This window comes from Schistocerca piceifrons, chromosome 2 (genome assembly GCF_021461385.2).
Source record: "Schistocerca piceifrons isolate TAMUIC-IGC-003096 chromosome 2, iqSchPice1.1, whole genome shotgun sequence".
Lineage (NCBI taxonomy): Eukaryota > Metazoa > Arthropoda > Insecta > Orthoptera > Acrididae > Schistocerca > Schistocerca piceifrons.
Genome location: NC_060139.1, coordinates 829,171,953 through 829,188,599, shown reverse-complemented (window position 1 = coordinate 829,188,599; position 16,647 = coordinate 829,171,953). Strand labels below are relative to the sequence as shown.

Genomic DNA, 16,647 nt, shown 5'->3' with positions numbered 1-16,647 from the left:
CTGGTAGCAGTTACTTCTGTAAAATATCTGGGAGTATGCGTGCGGAACGATTTGAAGTGGAATGATCATATAAAATTAATTGTTGGTAAGGCGGGTACCAGGTTGAGATTCATTGGGAGAGTCCTTAGAAAATGTAGTCCATCAACAAAGGAGGTGGCTTACAAAACACTGGTTCGGTCTATACTTGAGTATCGCTCATCATCAGTGGGGGATCTGTACTAGGTCGGGTCGACAGAGAAGATGGAGAAGATCCAAAGAAGAGCGGCACTTTTCGTCATAGGGTTATTTGGTAAGCATGATAGCGTTACGGAGATGTTTAGCAAACTCAAGTGGCAGACTCTGCATCGCGGTGTAGCTTGCTCACCAGGTTTCGATAGGGTGCATTTCTGGATGAGGTATCGAATATATTGCTTCCCCCTACTTATACCTCCCGAGGAGATCACGAACGTAAAATTAGAGAGTTTCGAGCGTGCTCGGAGGCTTTCCAGCAGTTGTTCTTCCCGCGAACCATATGCGACAAACAGGAAAGGGAGGTAATGACAGTGACACATAAAGTGCCCTCTGCCACACACCGTTGGGTGGCTTGCGGAGTATAAATGTAGATGTGGATGTAGATTTACACAGATGAGTCTACCCAAAAAAAGGAACAGGAAGTGTATTTGTGGAAGGCAATACTAATCAAGGGGCGCAAAAACAACTCATTGCAAAATGTACGGCATTTTAGAAAGACTGAAATGTGTGAAAGTAGCCTCAGAAGAAACTGTGGTATCGTGTGCTATCGATGATATGCCGTGCCAGTCCACACATAGAAGTTGGCAGCAACCATGTGATTGTACTGCATATCTGTGCCTAGCTCTGAGACCGACTTGAAGGATGTCACACTGCTCAAGCCTAGTCAAGTCTGCCTGTCTTTCTATCAGTTCCGTTCTAGTCTAAGTACTTTTACTCAACCTCTGGTACGACTGTGGATATTCGACTTGGTCTGTCTGAAGGACTTGCATTTGGTTACTGCTATGGACTTGCTGCAATTAAGTTAAGCAAACAATGTTTATTACACAATACATGTGCATCTTAGTTTTTTGCTCTCTGTCACAGAACCCACCAATTTCTTGGCTTCCATCAGCAGGATGACCAAAAATCAAGAGGCGAGGGAAACTTGTTTGGTTGTCACTCAGTTTTACTTCTCGTCAAAGAACAACGGTCAGTGGTATTTCTTTGTGTCTTTCTTGCAGAACTGTGGACATTCAATGTGCTTGCCAGTGACATTGCTTCTGTGTTACTGTGAGTGTGTTTTCAGACTTTTACCTTGCAACCAATTGTGTGTTTTTTTGGTGCTTTTTTAAGACTGATATTACTAGTGATTAATCCGGGCTTTCTTGTATCACTGTTTGGTGGTTGTGCCCTATTTTCAAGTGTATTTTTCAGTGTTTGATCATGGCCGGTCCCTGCAAGAACTGTCAGTAATTCACATTGTTCAGTTTCAGGCACAGCAGATGCAGCATTTCATAGAAACAATGTACAGACTGTTCGTTGCACCAGCAAACACAGAAGAGCTGACCCAGCACACGCAGTACTGCCACAGCAAGCAGCACCTGTTTCTATGCTGTCATTCTGTGCATCTGACTCTCAACCAGAGGAATGGTTGAAGTGTCGTGTATAGTTGGGTTGCTAACTTACACGGTGTTGCAGCCATTACAAATTCAAGAGGGAGTGTGGACATTAGTGTTGCGATTTCATAATTAGGTACGCCATTATTCCTCTGCAGCATTCTAAGTTTAGTGTGCATGGTTTGGTCTTCCTCAGCTTTTTGGCAGCCACAGGCACTGAGAAAGAGGTGTTATCACCATAGTCTTAGGTCACTCATTATGTATTGTACAGGATCCCACCCCATCAAAATCAGCTTTATTTGTGTGGATTACATGATTCTGCCTCGAGTTTTTCACGTGCAACCTAGGGTCTTGCACTCTTAGAATGGATGGGAAGCCAATGGACATCAATGCAGTGCCATCACTGTCACTGCAGTGTAAGCAGCACCAGCTGTAGGAGGTGGGCCCTCTTCGCCTTGCCACCTTCTGGTGGGCCACCATGAACCTTCCAATCGCCAGTGAGCTTCTTCCAATAGAAAAGGTCTATTCCTGGGTGTCAGTGCGCCCCCAATGTCTGATGTTTCCAGCTATTTGCATGATGAATGTCGAGATGCACGTAGGAGCTTGTCATCAGCTGAAGTTTTGTGTCCTGCCTCTCAGTGGCACCTGCATTTAAGCACTCCCCCCTCCTGCCATGATTTCTGGCAGCAACAGTCTACACTCGGAAGTTGGCAGAACACTGCTTATATGTGTCTGACTCCGAGATTTACCCTGCTCACCCCATGTGATCTGTGCTGCTATGGAGCCGACTTAAAGGATGCTACATAGCTCGAGTCTAGTGAAGTCTGCCTGTTAGTTCAGTTCGGCCTAACAGTTCAGCTCTATCAGCCTCTGATATGAGTATGGATATTCGAGTCGACCTACCTCAAAGACTTGCACTATATATTGTTCTGCACTTTCTTTTATTAACGTTAAGTGAAAGAAGTTTATCAAACATTGTGTGTGCATCTTTATTTTGCTCTCTGTCACACAACCCACCAACTACTTGGCATTCACCAGCAGTATGACCAAACATAATCAACCACAATTTCATCAGATTTATACTTAGCACTGATACTGTTAAAATACTACAATGTCAATAGTACCAAAAATTATCTCATATATCGCATTACAAAGTAGTTCGGAAGCTATCCCCATAAATGAGACTATCATTATGATGTGGGTGAAGATGCATAGCAGAATAAAAGTAAAGAGGAAGTAGATACTCTGATAAAGGAAACTGCATACAGTGGTTTAATGAAATATGATAAAGTGACACCTGGCAGTTCACAAAGAGCAGGGTTAGGGCTCAACGATATGAAAACCTGTATTGGTCTTACAAAATTAAAGCGAGGCACTACAACATAGTGTTAGTTAATCTCCTATCTCTTCCCTGTTATCAGAATTGTAAACACAGCAGAAACTTTACAGTGACAATGTCGTGCCTCTGGTTTAACTGAGAGATTCTGGCAAAATATCTACAGCCTCATCATATTCTTCATGTTGATGAGACAGTGAGAAAGATGTTAATCTCTTTGTTCTTGAGTGGGACAAAAGATATCAAGAAACCACCATATCACAGCAGCATGTGATGCCCTCTGGTAGTGCAATAAAAATGAACAAACTCCGTTAGCAACAGAATACCTAAATGCACATAAAGTCCTATATAATTTTATAGCAGAAGTTATAAGAATGTGTGGTAGCTCTATTTCTGAAGGAGGCCTTTGTCTGAGGACTGAAAATACTCCTACTATTCTTTTTCATTTTGTTTGTCTGTGACTTAATGCCTCCTTTATGTCGTGAGTAGCAACCTACCCTTCCCATACTGTTGCCTGTTCAAACATAGTGTGAAATCAAATGCAGTACAACCCTGTTTTTACGTTTTGGGAATTAACATTTTCCCGCCATTTACAACATTTTTTATGACTACAGTCAAATTTACTAAGTTCACAATGTTAATTTGGCTCCAATTTTGCATTAACATATTTATAACTTTATCAAGTTTACACTTCATAAATCAGTGTTCGTGGGAAAAAAACTGATGTAACTGACATGCAATGATACTGGCAAGTACTGTCTGAAAGTCTGAACAATTCGTTATCTCCTGCCATTGCCATGCTCTACTCAGCATTGTGGCTGATGGGAGTAACTAGGTTCATTCAACTGAAGGTATCATGAGCAGTCACAATCAGTTTCAAACTGTCTTTACTACACATGCAGAACTTCGTGATCATTACGAGACCTCAAATGCATGCTTCGCGTGTCTTCGTTTGGTGACTTGTAGTGATAGTTGACGCCTATGTGTTCTTTGTGTTGGTCGAATGTTTCTGGTTTAAATAACAAAACACTGCACCATTTAATTTGTTTTTCCATGCATAGCAAGATGCACTTTGAGAATTTCTTCTAACTGTTGGGTGCAAATATTTATGTAAGTACAGTACAACCCCAATTTTGCGTGACCTCGATTTCACGTAAACCCGCATTTAACGGAAGAAATTTCAAGTCTCAAAAATTATTCCATAAGTGCAATGCAATTTTATATTTGATTTAACGTAATTCGAATTACATCAAAACCAGCATTTAGTATTAAGGCTAGTTTACACGACGACACTGGGTTGCGTCACTCATTCCGTGGAATGAGTTGCCCGTGAAAGGCAAAGGTCCTAAGTTTGAGTCTCGGTCCGGCACACAGTTTTAATCTGCCAGGAAGTTTCAATCTTGGAAATGTCTCCCATGTGAAACTGTTTGTCGCGCATTTAAAAAATACAGGGTTATTACAAATGTTTGAAGCGATTTCACAGCTCTACAATAACTTTATTATTTGAGATATTTTCACAATGCTTTGCACACACATAAAAAACTCAAAAAGTTTTTTTAGGCATTCACAAACGTTCAATATGTGCCCCTTTAGTGATTCGGCAGACATCAAGCTGATAATCGAGTTCCTCCCACACTCGGCGCAGCATGTCCCCATCAATGAGTTCGAAAGCATCGTTGATGCGAGCTCGCAGTTCTGGCACGTTTCTGGGTAGAGGAGGTTTGAACACTGAATCTTTCACATAACCCCACAGAAAGAAATCACATGGGGTTAAGTCGGGAGAGCGTGGAGGCCATGACATGAATTGCTGATCATGATCTCCACCACGACCGATCCATCGGTTTTCCAATCTCCTGTTTAAGAAATGCCGAACATCATGATGGAAGTGCGGTGGAGCACCATCCTGTTGAAAGATGAAGTCGGCACTGTCGGTCTCCAGTTGTGGCATGAGCCAATTTTCCAGCATGTCCAGATACACATGTCCTTTAAAGTTTTTTTCGCAGAAGAAAAAGGGGCCGTAAACTTTAAACCGTGAGATTGCACAAAACACGTTAACTTTTGGTGAACTGCGAATTTGCTGCACGAATGCGTGAGGATTCTCTACCGCCCAGATTCACACACTGTGTCTGTTCACTTTACCATTAAGAAAAAATGTTGCTTCATCACTGAAAACAAGTTTCGCACTGAACGCATCCTCTTCCATGAGCTGTTGTAACCGCGCCGAAAATTCAAAGCGTTTGACTTTGTCATCGGGTGTCAGGGCTTGTAGCAATTGTCAACGGTAAGGCTTCTGCTTTAGCCTTTTCCGTAAGATTTTCCAAACCGTCGGCTGTGGTACGTTTAGCTCCCTGCTTGCTTTATTCGCTGACTTCCGCGGGCTACGCATGAAACTTGCCCGCACGCGTTCAACCGTTTCTTCGCTCACTGCAGGCCGACCCATTGATTTCCCCTTATAGAGGCATCCAGAAGCTTTAAACTGCGCATACCATCGCCGAATGAGTTAGCAGTTGGTGGATCTTTGTTGAACTTCGTCCTGAAGTGTCGTTGGACTGTTATGACTGACTGATGTGAGTGCATTTCAAGCACGACATATGCTTTCTTGGTTCCTGTCGCCATTTTGTCTCACTGCGCTCTCGAGCGCTCTGGCGGCAGAAACCTGAAGTGCGGCTTCAGCCGAACAAAACTTTATGAGTTTTTCTACGTATCTGTAGTGTGTCGTGACCATATGTCAATGAATGGAGCTACAGTGAATTTATGAAATCGCTTCAATCATTTATAATAGCCCTGTACTGGATTTCTAGTAGAGCCACTTAATACTCTATCCATCATATGATGAGCCGTATCTTTCACTTTTAAGAGCAGCTTGAAATCGAGGTAAAATTTATTTTTATTTATTTATTTTCCAAAGTTTCATTTTTGGGGTGCTGCTTGCACTCGAGGTCGGCTTGCAATTGGGCAAATACGGTAACTACAGTACTTGTGGTGGCTTCTAGCGGGATTTTTTGGAACTTCCACACGCTTTGCCTCCAAATGCAAGCATCGTATAATACAGGTTTTAAGAACCTATGAACTCCAGCATTTATATTGGATACGATCGATCATCTTCCATATCGATTCCTCGCTACATGCATGAGCACGCTCGAACTTAGCCGACTGCGGCCGGAGACTAACAATGTAACACTCGTGCCGCTTTCCATGCTTGCTTGCAACCGAGCTTTGTCCGAATCTGTACATTCGTAGCAGCATTACAGTATAGCATCAGTTTACGCAAGTTTGCATCAGTTCGTGTATTACTGTGTCTTGCGTGGAGAATCCAGCTGTGTATCAGTTTGCTCACTCACATTCATTGTTGTAGTGAAGTTGACTATGGCAGAAGAAAGAAAAACTCTTATCTGTTGCGGAAAAAGTGAACTTGATTCGGAAAGTGGAGACAAACGCAAATGTGCCAATAAGTGAAATGGCTCGACGCCTGGGACTTGCACAGGCTTCATTGTCAGGAATATTGAAGAATAAGGAGAAGATTCTGGATCAAGAAACACAGTGCGGTTCAAAAGCAAAGCAGAGAAAATATGTTACAAAGTCGCCTTATGAAGAAATGGAATCGAAGCTAATGGAGTGGTTCAATGGAGCAAGTGCTGAAAATTTACCAATTGATGGGACATTGATAAAAATGAAAGCATCTATGATATCAGGGAAACTTGGACTAACAGAACTCAAAGCTTCGAATGGTTGGCTGGATAGTTTCAAAAAACCCTATGGAATAAATTGTAGGGCAGTAAGTGGAGAGAGTGCTGCAGCTAGTGATGAAAGTGTTGAACACTGGAAAGAACAGGTGCTGCCACCCCTCTTGGAAGGTTTCGAATCTTGGGATGTGTACAATGTGGACGAAACAGGCCTGTTTTACCTACTCATGCCCTCTAAAACCGTAAGTGTTAAAGGAGAAGCATGCCATGGAGGAAGAATGAACAAGCAGAGAATTTCTGTTCTCATATGCAGCAACGCAGATGACAGCGACAAGCTGGATCCCATAGTAATTGGAAAGTTCCACAAACCACATTGTTTTAAGAACAGTGCTACGCTGCCATGTAAGTATTATAGCAACAAAAGTGCTTGGATGACTGCGGACTTGTTCAAAAAGTTCTTGCAAGCTTTTGATATATTAATGGGTGCTAGAAAGAGGAAGGTTGTTCTCTTTATGGACAAGTGCCCCGCTCATCCAACAGACTTAGGATTTCTGCGGAACTCCAGCCCATGGATCTAAGGATTATTCATAGCCTGAAAAGCAGTATTGGAAAGCTCTTGTCCTTAAGGCACTTGCCTTTACTGATAGGAATGAAGTGTTTAAATTGAACATCCTGCAAGCAATGCATATGCTCACAGGAGCTTGGAAAATGGTAAGATTAGGTTAGTACTTGTTCCATAGATCATGAATATGACACTTCATAATGATGTGGAACGTGTCAGGTTAATAAAAGGTGTCAATTCAAGATATTACATTACACAAAATATTAAAGGACACTTAATATTTTTTTTTTTTTTTTTTTTTTTTTTGGGTGGGGGTGGGGGAAATTACACACTTACTATATCCAAAAATTCATCTAATGAGTAGAAGGAGTTGCCATTCAGAAATTCTTTTAATTTCCTTTTAAATGCTATATGACTATGTGTCAGACTTCTGATGCTATTAGGTAAGTGACCAAAGACTTTTGTGGCAGCATAATTTACTCCCTTCTGAGCCAAAGTTATATTTAACCTTGAGTAGTGAAGCCCCACATGAACCATGGACCTTGCCGTTGGTGGAAAGGCTTGCGTGCCTCAGCGATACAGATGGCCGTACCATAGGTGCAACCACAACGGAGGGGTATCTGTTGAGAGGCCAGACAAACGTGTGGTTCCTGAAGAGGGGCAGCAGCCTTTTCAGTAGTTGCAGGGGCAACAGTCTGAATGATTGACTGATCTGGCCCTGCAACACTAACCAAAACGACCTTGCTGTGCTGGTACTGCGAACGGCTAAAAGCAGGGGAAACTAAAGCCGTAATTTTTCCCGAGGGCATGCAGCTTTACTGTATGCTTAAATGATGATGGCGTCCTCCTGGGTAAAATATTCCGGAGGTAAAATAGTCCCCCATTCGGTTCTCCGGGCAGGGACTACTCAAGAGGACGTCGTTATCAGGAGAAAGAAAACTGGCATTCTACGGATCGGAGCGTGGAATGTCAGATCCCTTAATCGGCCAAGTAGGTTAGAAAATTTAAAAAGGGAAATGGATAGGTTAAAGTTAGATATAGTGGGAATTAGTGAAGATTGGTGGCAGGAGGAACAAGACTTTTGGTCAGGTGAATACAGGGTTATAAATACAAAATCAAACAGGGGTAATACAGGGGTAGCTTAAATAATGAATAAAAAAATAGGAGTGCGGGTAAGCTACTACAAACAGCATAGTGAATGCATTATTGTGGCCAAGATAGACACGAAGCCCATGCCTACTACAGTAGTACAATTTCATATGCCAACTAGCTCTACAGACGATGAAGAAATTGACGACACGTATGATGAGATAAAAGAAATTATTCAGGTAGTGAAGGGAGACGAAAATTTAATAGTCATGGGTGACAAATTCGAGAGTAGGAAAAGGGAGAGAAGGAAAAATAGTAGGTGAATATGGATTGGGGGACAGAAATGAAAGAGGAAGCCGCCTTGTAGAATTTTGCACAGAGCACAACATAATCATAGCTAACACTTGGTTCAAGAATCATAAAAGAAGGTTGTATACATGGAAGAATCCTGGAGAAACTAGAAGGTATCAGATAGATTATATAATGGTAAGACAGAGATTAGGAACCACAATCTATTGGTTATGAACTGTAGATTAAAACTGAAGAAACTGCAAAATGGTGGGAATTTAAGGAGATGGGACCTGGATAAACTGAAAGAACCAGAGGTTTTACAGAGTTTCACGGAGAGCGTAAGGGAACAATTGACAGGAATGGGGGAAAGAAATACAGTAGAAGAAGAATGGGTAGCTTCGAGGGATGACATAGTGAAGGCAGCAGAGGATCAAACAGGTAAAAAGATGAGGGCTAGTAGAAACCCTTGGGTAACAGAAGAAGTATTGAATTTAATTCATCAAAGGAGAAAATATAAAAATGCAGTAAATGAAGCAGGCAAAAAGGAATACAAACGTCTCAAAAATGAGATCGTCAGGAAGTGCAAAATGGCTAAGCAATGATGGCTACAAATGTAAGGATGTAGAGGCTTATCTCACTAGGGGTAAGATAGATACTGCCTACAGGAAAATTAGAGAGACCTTTGGAGAGAAGAGAACCACTTGTATGAATATCAAGAGCTCAGATGGAAACCCAGTTCTAAGCAAAGAAGGGAAAGCAGAAAGGTGGAAGGAGTATATAGAGGGTCTATACAAGGGCGATGTACTTGAAGATAATATTATGGAAATGGAAGGGGATGTAGATGAAGATGAAATGAGAGATACGATATTGCGTGGAGAGTTTGACAGAGCACTGAAAGACAGAGTCAAAACAAGGCCCCTGGAGTAGACAGCAATCCATTAGAACTACTGACAGCCTTGGGAGAGCCAGTCCTGACAAAACTCTACCAACTGGCGTGCAATATGTATGAGACTTCAAGAAGAATATAATAATTCCAATCACAAAGAAAGCAGGTGTTACAGATGTGAAAATTACCGAACTATCAGTTTAATAAGTCACAGCTGCAAAATACTAACATGAATTCTTTACAGACGAATGGAAAAACTGATAGAAGCCGACCTCGGGGAAGATCAGTTTGGATTCTGTAGAAATGTTGGAACACGTGAGGCAATACTGACCCTACGACTTATCTTAGAAGAAAGATTAAGGAAAGGCAAGCCTACGTTTCTAGCATTTGTAGACTTAGAGAAAGCTTTTGACAATGTTGACTGGAATACTCTTTCAAATTCTGAAGGTGGCAGGGGTAAAATACACAGATCGAAAGGCTATTTACAATTTGTACAGAAACCAGATGGCAGTTATAAGAGTCGAGGGGTATGAAAGGGAAGCAGTGGTTGCAAAGGGAGTGAGACAGGGTTGTAGCCTCTCCCCAATGTTATTCAATCTGTATATTGAGCAAGCAGTGTCAGAAACAAAAGAAAAATTTGTAGTAGGTATTTAAATCCATGGAGAAGAAATAAAAACTTTGAGGTTCGCTGATGACATTGTAATTCTGTCAGAGACAGCAAAGGACTTGGAAGAGCAGTTGAATAAAAACTTTGAGGTTCGCTGATGACATTGTAATTCTGTCAGAGACAGCAAAGGACTTGGAAGAGCAGTTGAATGGAATGGACAGTGTCTTGAAAGGAGGATACAAGATGAACATCAACAAAAGCAAAATGAGGATAATGGAATGCAGTCGAATTAAGTCGGGTGATGCTGAGGGAATTAGATTAGGAAATGAGACACTTAAAGTAGTAAATGAGTTTTGCTATTTGGGGAGCAAAGTAACTGATGATGGTCGAAGTGGAGAGGATATAAAATGTAGACTGGCAATGGCAAGGAAAGCGTTTCTGAAGAAGAGAAATTTGTTAACATTGAGTATAGATTTAAGTGTCAGGAAGTCGTTTCTGAAAGTATTTGTATGGAGTGTACCCATGTATGAAAGTGAAACATGGACGGTAAATAGCTTAGACAAGAAGAGAATAGAAGCTTTTGAAATGTGGTGCTACAGAAGAATGCTGAAGATTAGATGGGTAGATCACATAATTAATGAGGAAGTATTGAATAGGATTGGGGAGAAGAAAAGTTTGTGGCACAACTTGACTAGAAGAAGGAATCGGTTGGTAGGACATGTTCTGAGACATCAAGGTATCACCAATTTAGTATTGGAGGGCAGCATGGAGGGTAAAAATCATAGAGGGAGACCAAGAGATAAATACACTAAGCAGATTCAGAAGGATGTAGGCTGCAATAGGTACTGGGAAATGAAGAAGCTTGCACAGGATAGAGTAGCATGGAGAGCTGCATCAAACCAGTCTCAGGACTGAAGACTACAACAACAACATCAGACGATCTGAAAATTGTGAACTGAAAAGGCCTGGAGAGGTGCATATAATGTACACGTATCTGTGTTCTGTTCTTGGAACCGAAGGCTACAGTTGACCATGTAACAGTATAAAGATGGTAGCCCTTAAATTACAAATATAAGATTAAGGAATCCAGAATGTAAAGTGAAGTGTGAGAAAAACTTTTACACTATGAATATTTTTAATCTTGTACTGAAAATTTAACTAGTTTGACAAATTAATCAAACCAGTGAAAAATATTTTTCGAGCTGTTGAAAATTATGAATCCAAGTTGATGTATTCTGTTGAATGTGTCATTAACCTCATATGAGTATTTGCTGCCAAATGCTAAACACAGCATCTCATAAGCCAAACCATGCATACATCTCTCTTTCTAATGTGATTTTATTTTCATCCTATTTTCAAATGAAACTGCACAAAAATAAACAATACCTAAATAAATTTAAGAAACGAATTTAATTTAAAATTAGAAATTACAGTGGTTCATGGTGTGGGTTCCTGTAGCCATGTCCTAGTTCATGAACCACGGGCAACGTATGAGTGGCCAAGTAAGTGGTCCCGACAGTCGGGATACCAGTTACTTTGGAATAAGGCTGGGCATCTCGGACGTATTCTGAGTCGTGGTCACCTTTGTGCTCATACGGCAAAGACTACCAAATCCACCGGTTAGTCCCTCAGCCGTTAGGGGTAAAACCCAATGGGACTCGGGGCAAGTAAGGCTAGCAACCTGCTTCCCTGGTACTTTAAATATGATGCTGGCAACAATCAGAGCAAAATGCCTCGGACCTTTGGAGGTGACGGAGTCCCACCTCTAACTGACAAACCAGGGACTCCTAAGATACGACTTGGCAAACAAATGGTAATGAGATGGGGAGCTATTAATATCAATGGGGGCTACTCTTGGAAGAAGGTAGAGCTGGCAGAGGCTGCAAGTAAGATGGGGCTGGACGTTTTAGCTGTTAGTGACATTCGGGTAAGGGGTGAGAAAGAAGAAGAAGTGGGAGAATACAAGGTCTACTTGTCAGGAGTCAAAGCAGGAATAGCACAATGGGGTGTAGGGCTTTACATCAGAAAAGAAATGGAACCCAGCGTAGTTGCAATAAGGTATGTAAACGAACGACTGATGTGGATAGATTTGACAGTGTCTAGCAAGAAAATTAGGATTGTGTCAGTATATTCGCATTGTGAAGGGACTGATCAAGATAAGATGGATAGTTTTTATGAGGCACTCAGTGATGTAGTTGTTAGAGTAAAGGACAAGGACAGTGTTCTGCTCATGGGTGATTTTAACGCCAGGATTGGAAATCGAACAGAAAGGTATGAAAAGGTTATGGGTAAATTTGGAGAGGATATGGAGGCCAACAGGAACGGGCAGCAACTCTTGGATTTCTGTGCCAGTATGGGCTTAGTAATCACAAACTCCTTTTTTAAACATAAGAACATTCACCGGTATACTTGGGAAAGCAGGGGAACCAGATCTGTCATTGACTATATGATAACAGATCAGGAATTCAGGAAGGCTGTGAGGGACACACGTGTATTCAGGGGATTCTTTGATGACACTGATCATTATTTAATCTGCAGTGAAATTGGGATTGCGAGGCCGAAAGTGCAGGAGGTCAGGTCCATATGTAGGAGGATAAGAGTGGAGAAACTTCTGGATAAAGAAATCAGGCACTAGTACACAACAGCGATCTCAGAAACGTACCAGTTAGTTGAATGTAGTCAATTACAGTCATTGGAAAAGGAATGGACAAGGTACAGGGACACAGTACTAGAAGTGGCTAAAGAATGTCTTGGAACAGCAGTGTGTAAAAGTAGGAGGAAGCAAACAGCTTGGTGGAATGACACAGTCAAGGCAGCCTGTAAAAGGAAAAAGAAGGCGTACAAAAAATGGCTACATACTAGAACTCAGGTAGACAGAGAAAGTTATGTTGAAGAAAGAAACAAAGCCAAACAGATAATTGCAGCATCCAAGAAGAAATCTTGGGAAGACTTTGGAAACAGGTTGGAGACATTGGGTCAAGCTGCTGGAAAACCATTCTGGAGTGTAATTAGCAGTCTTCGAAAGGGAGGTAAGAAGGAAATGACAAGTATTTTGGACAGGTCAGGAAAACTGCTGGTGAATCCTGTGGATGCCTTGGGCAGATGGAGGGAATATTTTGAAGAGTTGCTCAATGTAGGTGAAAATACGATCAGTAATGTTTCAGATTTCGAGGTAGAATGGGATAGGAATGATGATGGAAATAGGATCACGTTTGAGGAAGTGGAGAAAATGGTCAATAGATTGCAGTGCAATAAAGCAGCTGGGGTGGATGAAATTAAGTCGGAACTCATCAAGTACAGTGGAATGTCAGGTCTTAAATGGCTACACAGGATAATTGAAATGGCCTGGGAGTCGGGACAGGTTCCATCAGACTGGACAAAAGCAGTAATCACACCAATCTTTAAACATGGAAACAGAAAAGATTGTAACAACTACAGAGGTATCTCTTTAATCAGCATTGTGGGTAAAATCTTCTCAGGTATTGTTGAAAGGAAAGTGCGAGTATTAGTTGAGGAGCAATTGGATGAAAATCAGTGTGGGTTTAGGCCTCTTAGAGGTTGTCAGGACCAGATCTTTAGCTTACGACAAATAATGGAGAAGTGTTATGAGTGGAACAGGGAATTGTATCTATGCTTTATAGATCTAGAAAAGGCATATGACCGGGCTCCTAGGAGGAAGTTATTGTCTGTTCTACGAGATTATGGAATAGGAGGCAAACTTTTGCAAGCAATTAAAGGTCTTTACATGGATAGTCAGGCAGCAGTTAGAGTTGACGGTAAACTGAGCTCATGGTTCAGAGTAGTTTCAGGGGTAAGACAAGGCTGCAACCTGTCTCCACTGTTGTTCATATTATTTATGGATCATATGTTGAAAACAATAGACTGGCTGGGTGAGATTAAGATATGTGAAAACAAAATAAGCAGTCTTGCATATGCGGATGACTTAGTTGTGATGACAGATTCAATTGAAAGTTTGCAGAGTAATATTTCAGAGCTAGATCAGAAATGTAAGGACTATGGTATGAAGATTAGCATCGCCAAAACGAAAGTAATGTCAGTGGGAAAGAAATATAAACGGATTGAGTGCCAAATAGGAGGAACAAAGTTAGAACAGGTGGACGGTTTCAAGTACTTAGGATGCATATTCTCACAGGATGGCAACATAGTGAAAGAACTGGAAGCGAGGTGTAGCAAGGCTAATGCAGTGAGCGCTCAGCTACGATCTACTCTCTTCTGCAAGAAGGAAGTCAGTACCAAGGCTAAGTTATCTGTGCACCGTTCAATCTTTCGACCAACTTTGTTGTATGGGAGCGAAAGCTGGGTGGATTCAGGTTACCTTATCAATAAGGTTGAGGTTACGGATATGAAAGTAGCTAGGATGATTGCAGGTACTAGTAGATGGGAACAATGGCAGGAGGGTGTCCACAATGAGGAAATCAAAGAAAAACTGGGAATGAACTCTATAGATGTAGCAGTCAGGGCGAACAGGCTTAGATGGTGGGGTCATGTAACACGCATGGGAGCAGCAAGGTTACCCAAGAGACTCATGGGTTCAACAGTAGAGGGTAGGAGGAGTCGGGGCAGACCAAGGAGAAGGTACCTGGATTCGGTTAAGAATGATTTTGAAGTAATAGGTTTAACATCAGAAGAGGCACGAATGTTAGCACTGAATAGGGGATCATGGAGGAATTTTATAAGGGGGGCTATGCTCCAGACTGAACGCTGAAAGGTATAATCAGTCTTAAATGGTGATGATGATGATGATGATGATTAGAAATTACAATATAAGTGGAAGTCAAACACTGAAGATCATACAACTTGTTAAAAAAATGTAATATACACATTTCAAAAAAATATAAGTAATTTATTACTTGCCTGATTTGTCCTGTCAATAACTGCCATTAAGATTTTGCCACGAACCAGATCCAAGAAGTAATTGCTTACTTCCTTTTTCCATTCACCCACAGCAGGTTCAACATTTGCTAAACGTGAAGGTATTCCTTGCATTGGCAATTGTGCAAAATCTCTGTGCATAAATCTTAGCTCTTCAGATCTCACATAGCCCACAGTTCCATAGTCAATATAATTTATCTAGAATAAAAAGTTTTCACATGTACTACAAATTTATAAATAAATGATAAATTATAGATATAAGGCAGATAAACCATTTAAACGTTCCAGCTAGTGCTCACAGACACTAAAATATACATTCATAACGTAACTGTCACTTCTGAAACTGTGAAAATCAGAGAATTTGGTCACTGTGATCAGGATGTTTCTGCTTAAATTATTAATAAATAGTTTTTAGTCCAGCATTGTTGCTACACGAGACTACTATTTGCAAACAAAAGTTCGTACAACTACAATGAGACTGGATCAGTACACAGCAAAGAATATAGGTATATCAACTGCACTGCATTAGAGAAGCAAGGTTTATTACACCACCCTACTGCCCTGTAACAACCCAAGTGCAGCATGGGGCTTGTGTACTCCATGTAATATCATCCTCTAAAATCAGCTATGATAAAGAGGGCACACAGTATATGCAAGTGTTACCGCTTAGAACCACCAGGTGCTACAGATAGGAACAGATATTGTTGGCAATAAATAAGAATAACACGATACTGCAATTTCAGAGACTTTAAATACGACACTGCATTAGGAGCCCCACTTGATCGGTCAGGGCATTTCTGGTATGTGGGGAAAGTTTCAACTTACATGTACAAATTTCAATACCTGCAGTTCTATTAAGATCAGCAGGTGCAGATGTGCAGTAAGCAACAATTGTTTACGATACTGAGTCCTGGAAGTGGCTGCTCGTCCGAGGTGCCCATGAAGACTAGAAGTGAATGTGAATATTAGGACTGGATATTTGTTGCCAAGAAGTGATAGAAAGTCTTGCTTTCAGCCATAAAAATCAGAACTGACAGAGAAACATCCTGAAATGTACTAAGTTGAATCCACTCCATTTGCTATTATTCTACATCTCTTAAAAATACTAAATCTTTTCCTTAAGTTTCATTTGAAGACAGTTATACACACAGTAGTATCTACCTAAATGTGCCAAAATGCTTTTCACACAATAATTCATGAACATTCAGTATTCATAAGGTAATTTTCAATCCACTGATTGCAATGATATATTTTGTTGGAAACCACTCTAATAAAGAACAAATGATGACTGAAATTATTACCACAGTACCTCCTGAAGAGTTTATCATTAATTCTGGGAGGAATAACACCACTCATTAGCAAAACCTTAAAGCCACTCTTTACAGTGAACTATTAACAGTTTTCCTAAAAGTAATTAATTTAAGAGATTATTACAAACAAAGTCCGAGAACAGCTGAAATTACTGTTCCCTTTTGTACTACTATGGCTGTTAAGATTCCCAAGTTTGATACTACACTTTCGTTGGATTAATTTTTCTGGATTGAATGAACCTTTTCTTAACCAATTAAGCAACTAATTAAGAATTTGCATTAATGATCATAAACAATTGTAAGTGTAAACAAGGCTGCCATACTTGTAATTAGGGAATTCACAGTTTTGACTCACTGAATATTTCTATAGTCTTCTTTATTCT

The 16,647-nt window shown here is 40.8% G+C and overlaps 1 protein-coding gene across 1 annotated transcript in view; it reads right to left on the bottom strand.

The window, feature by feature from the left end:
* Window positions 1-16,647, bottom strand: part of LOC124775120 — a 302,473-nt gene that overhangs the window by 105,813 nt on the left and 180,013 nt on the right. The window contains exon 13 of the mRNA XM_047249959.1: window positions 14,937-15,152. Coding sequence (XP_047105915.1) covers window positions 14,937-15,152 — 216 coding nt within the window. The remainder of the gene's footprint in view (window positions 1-14,936; window positions 15,153-16,647) is intronic.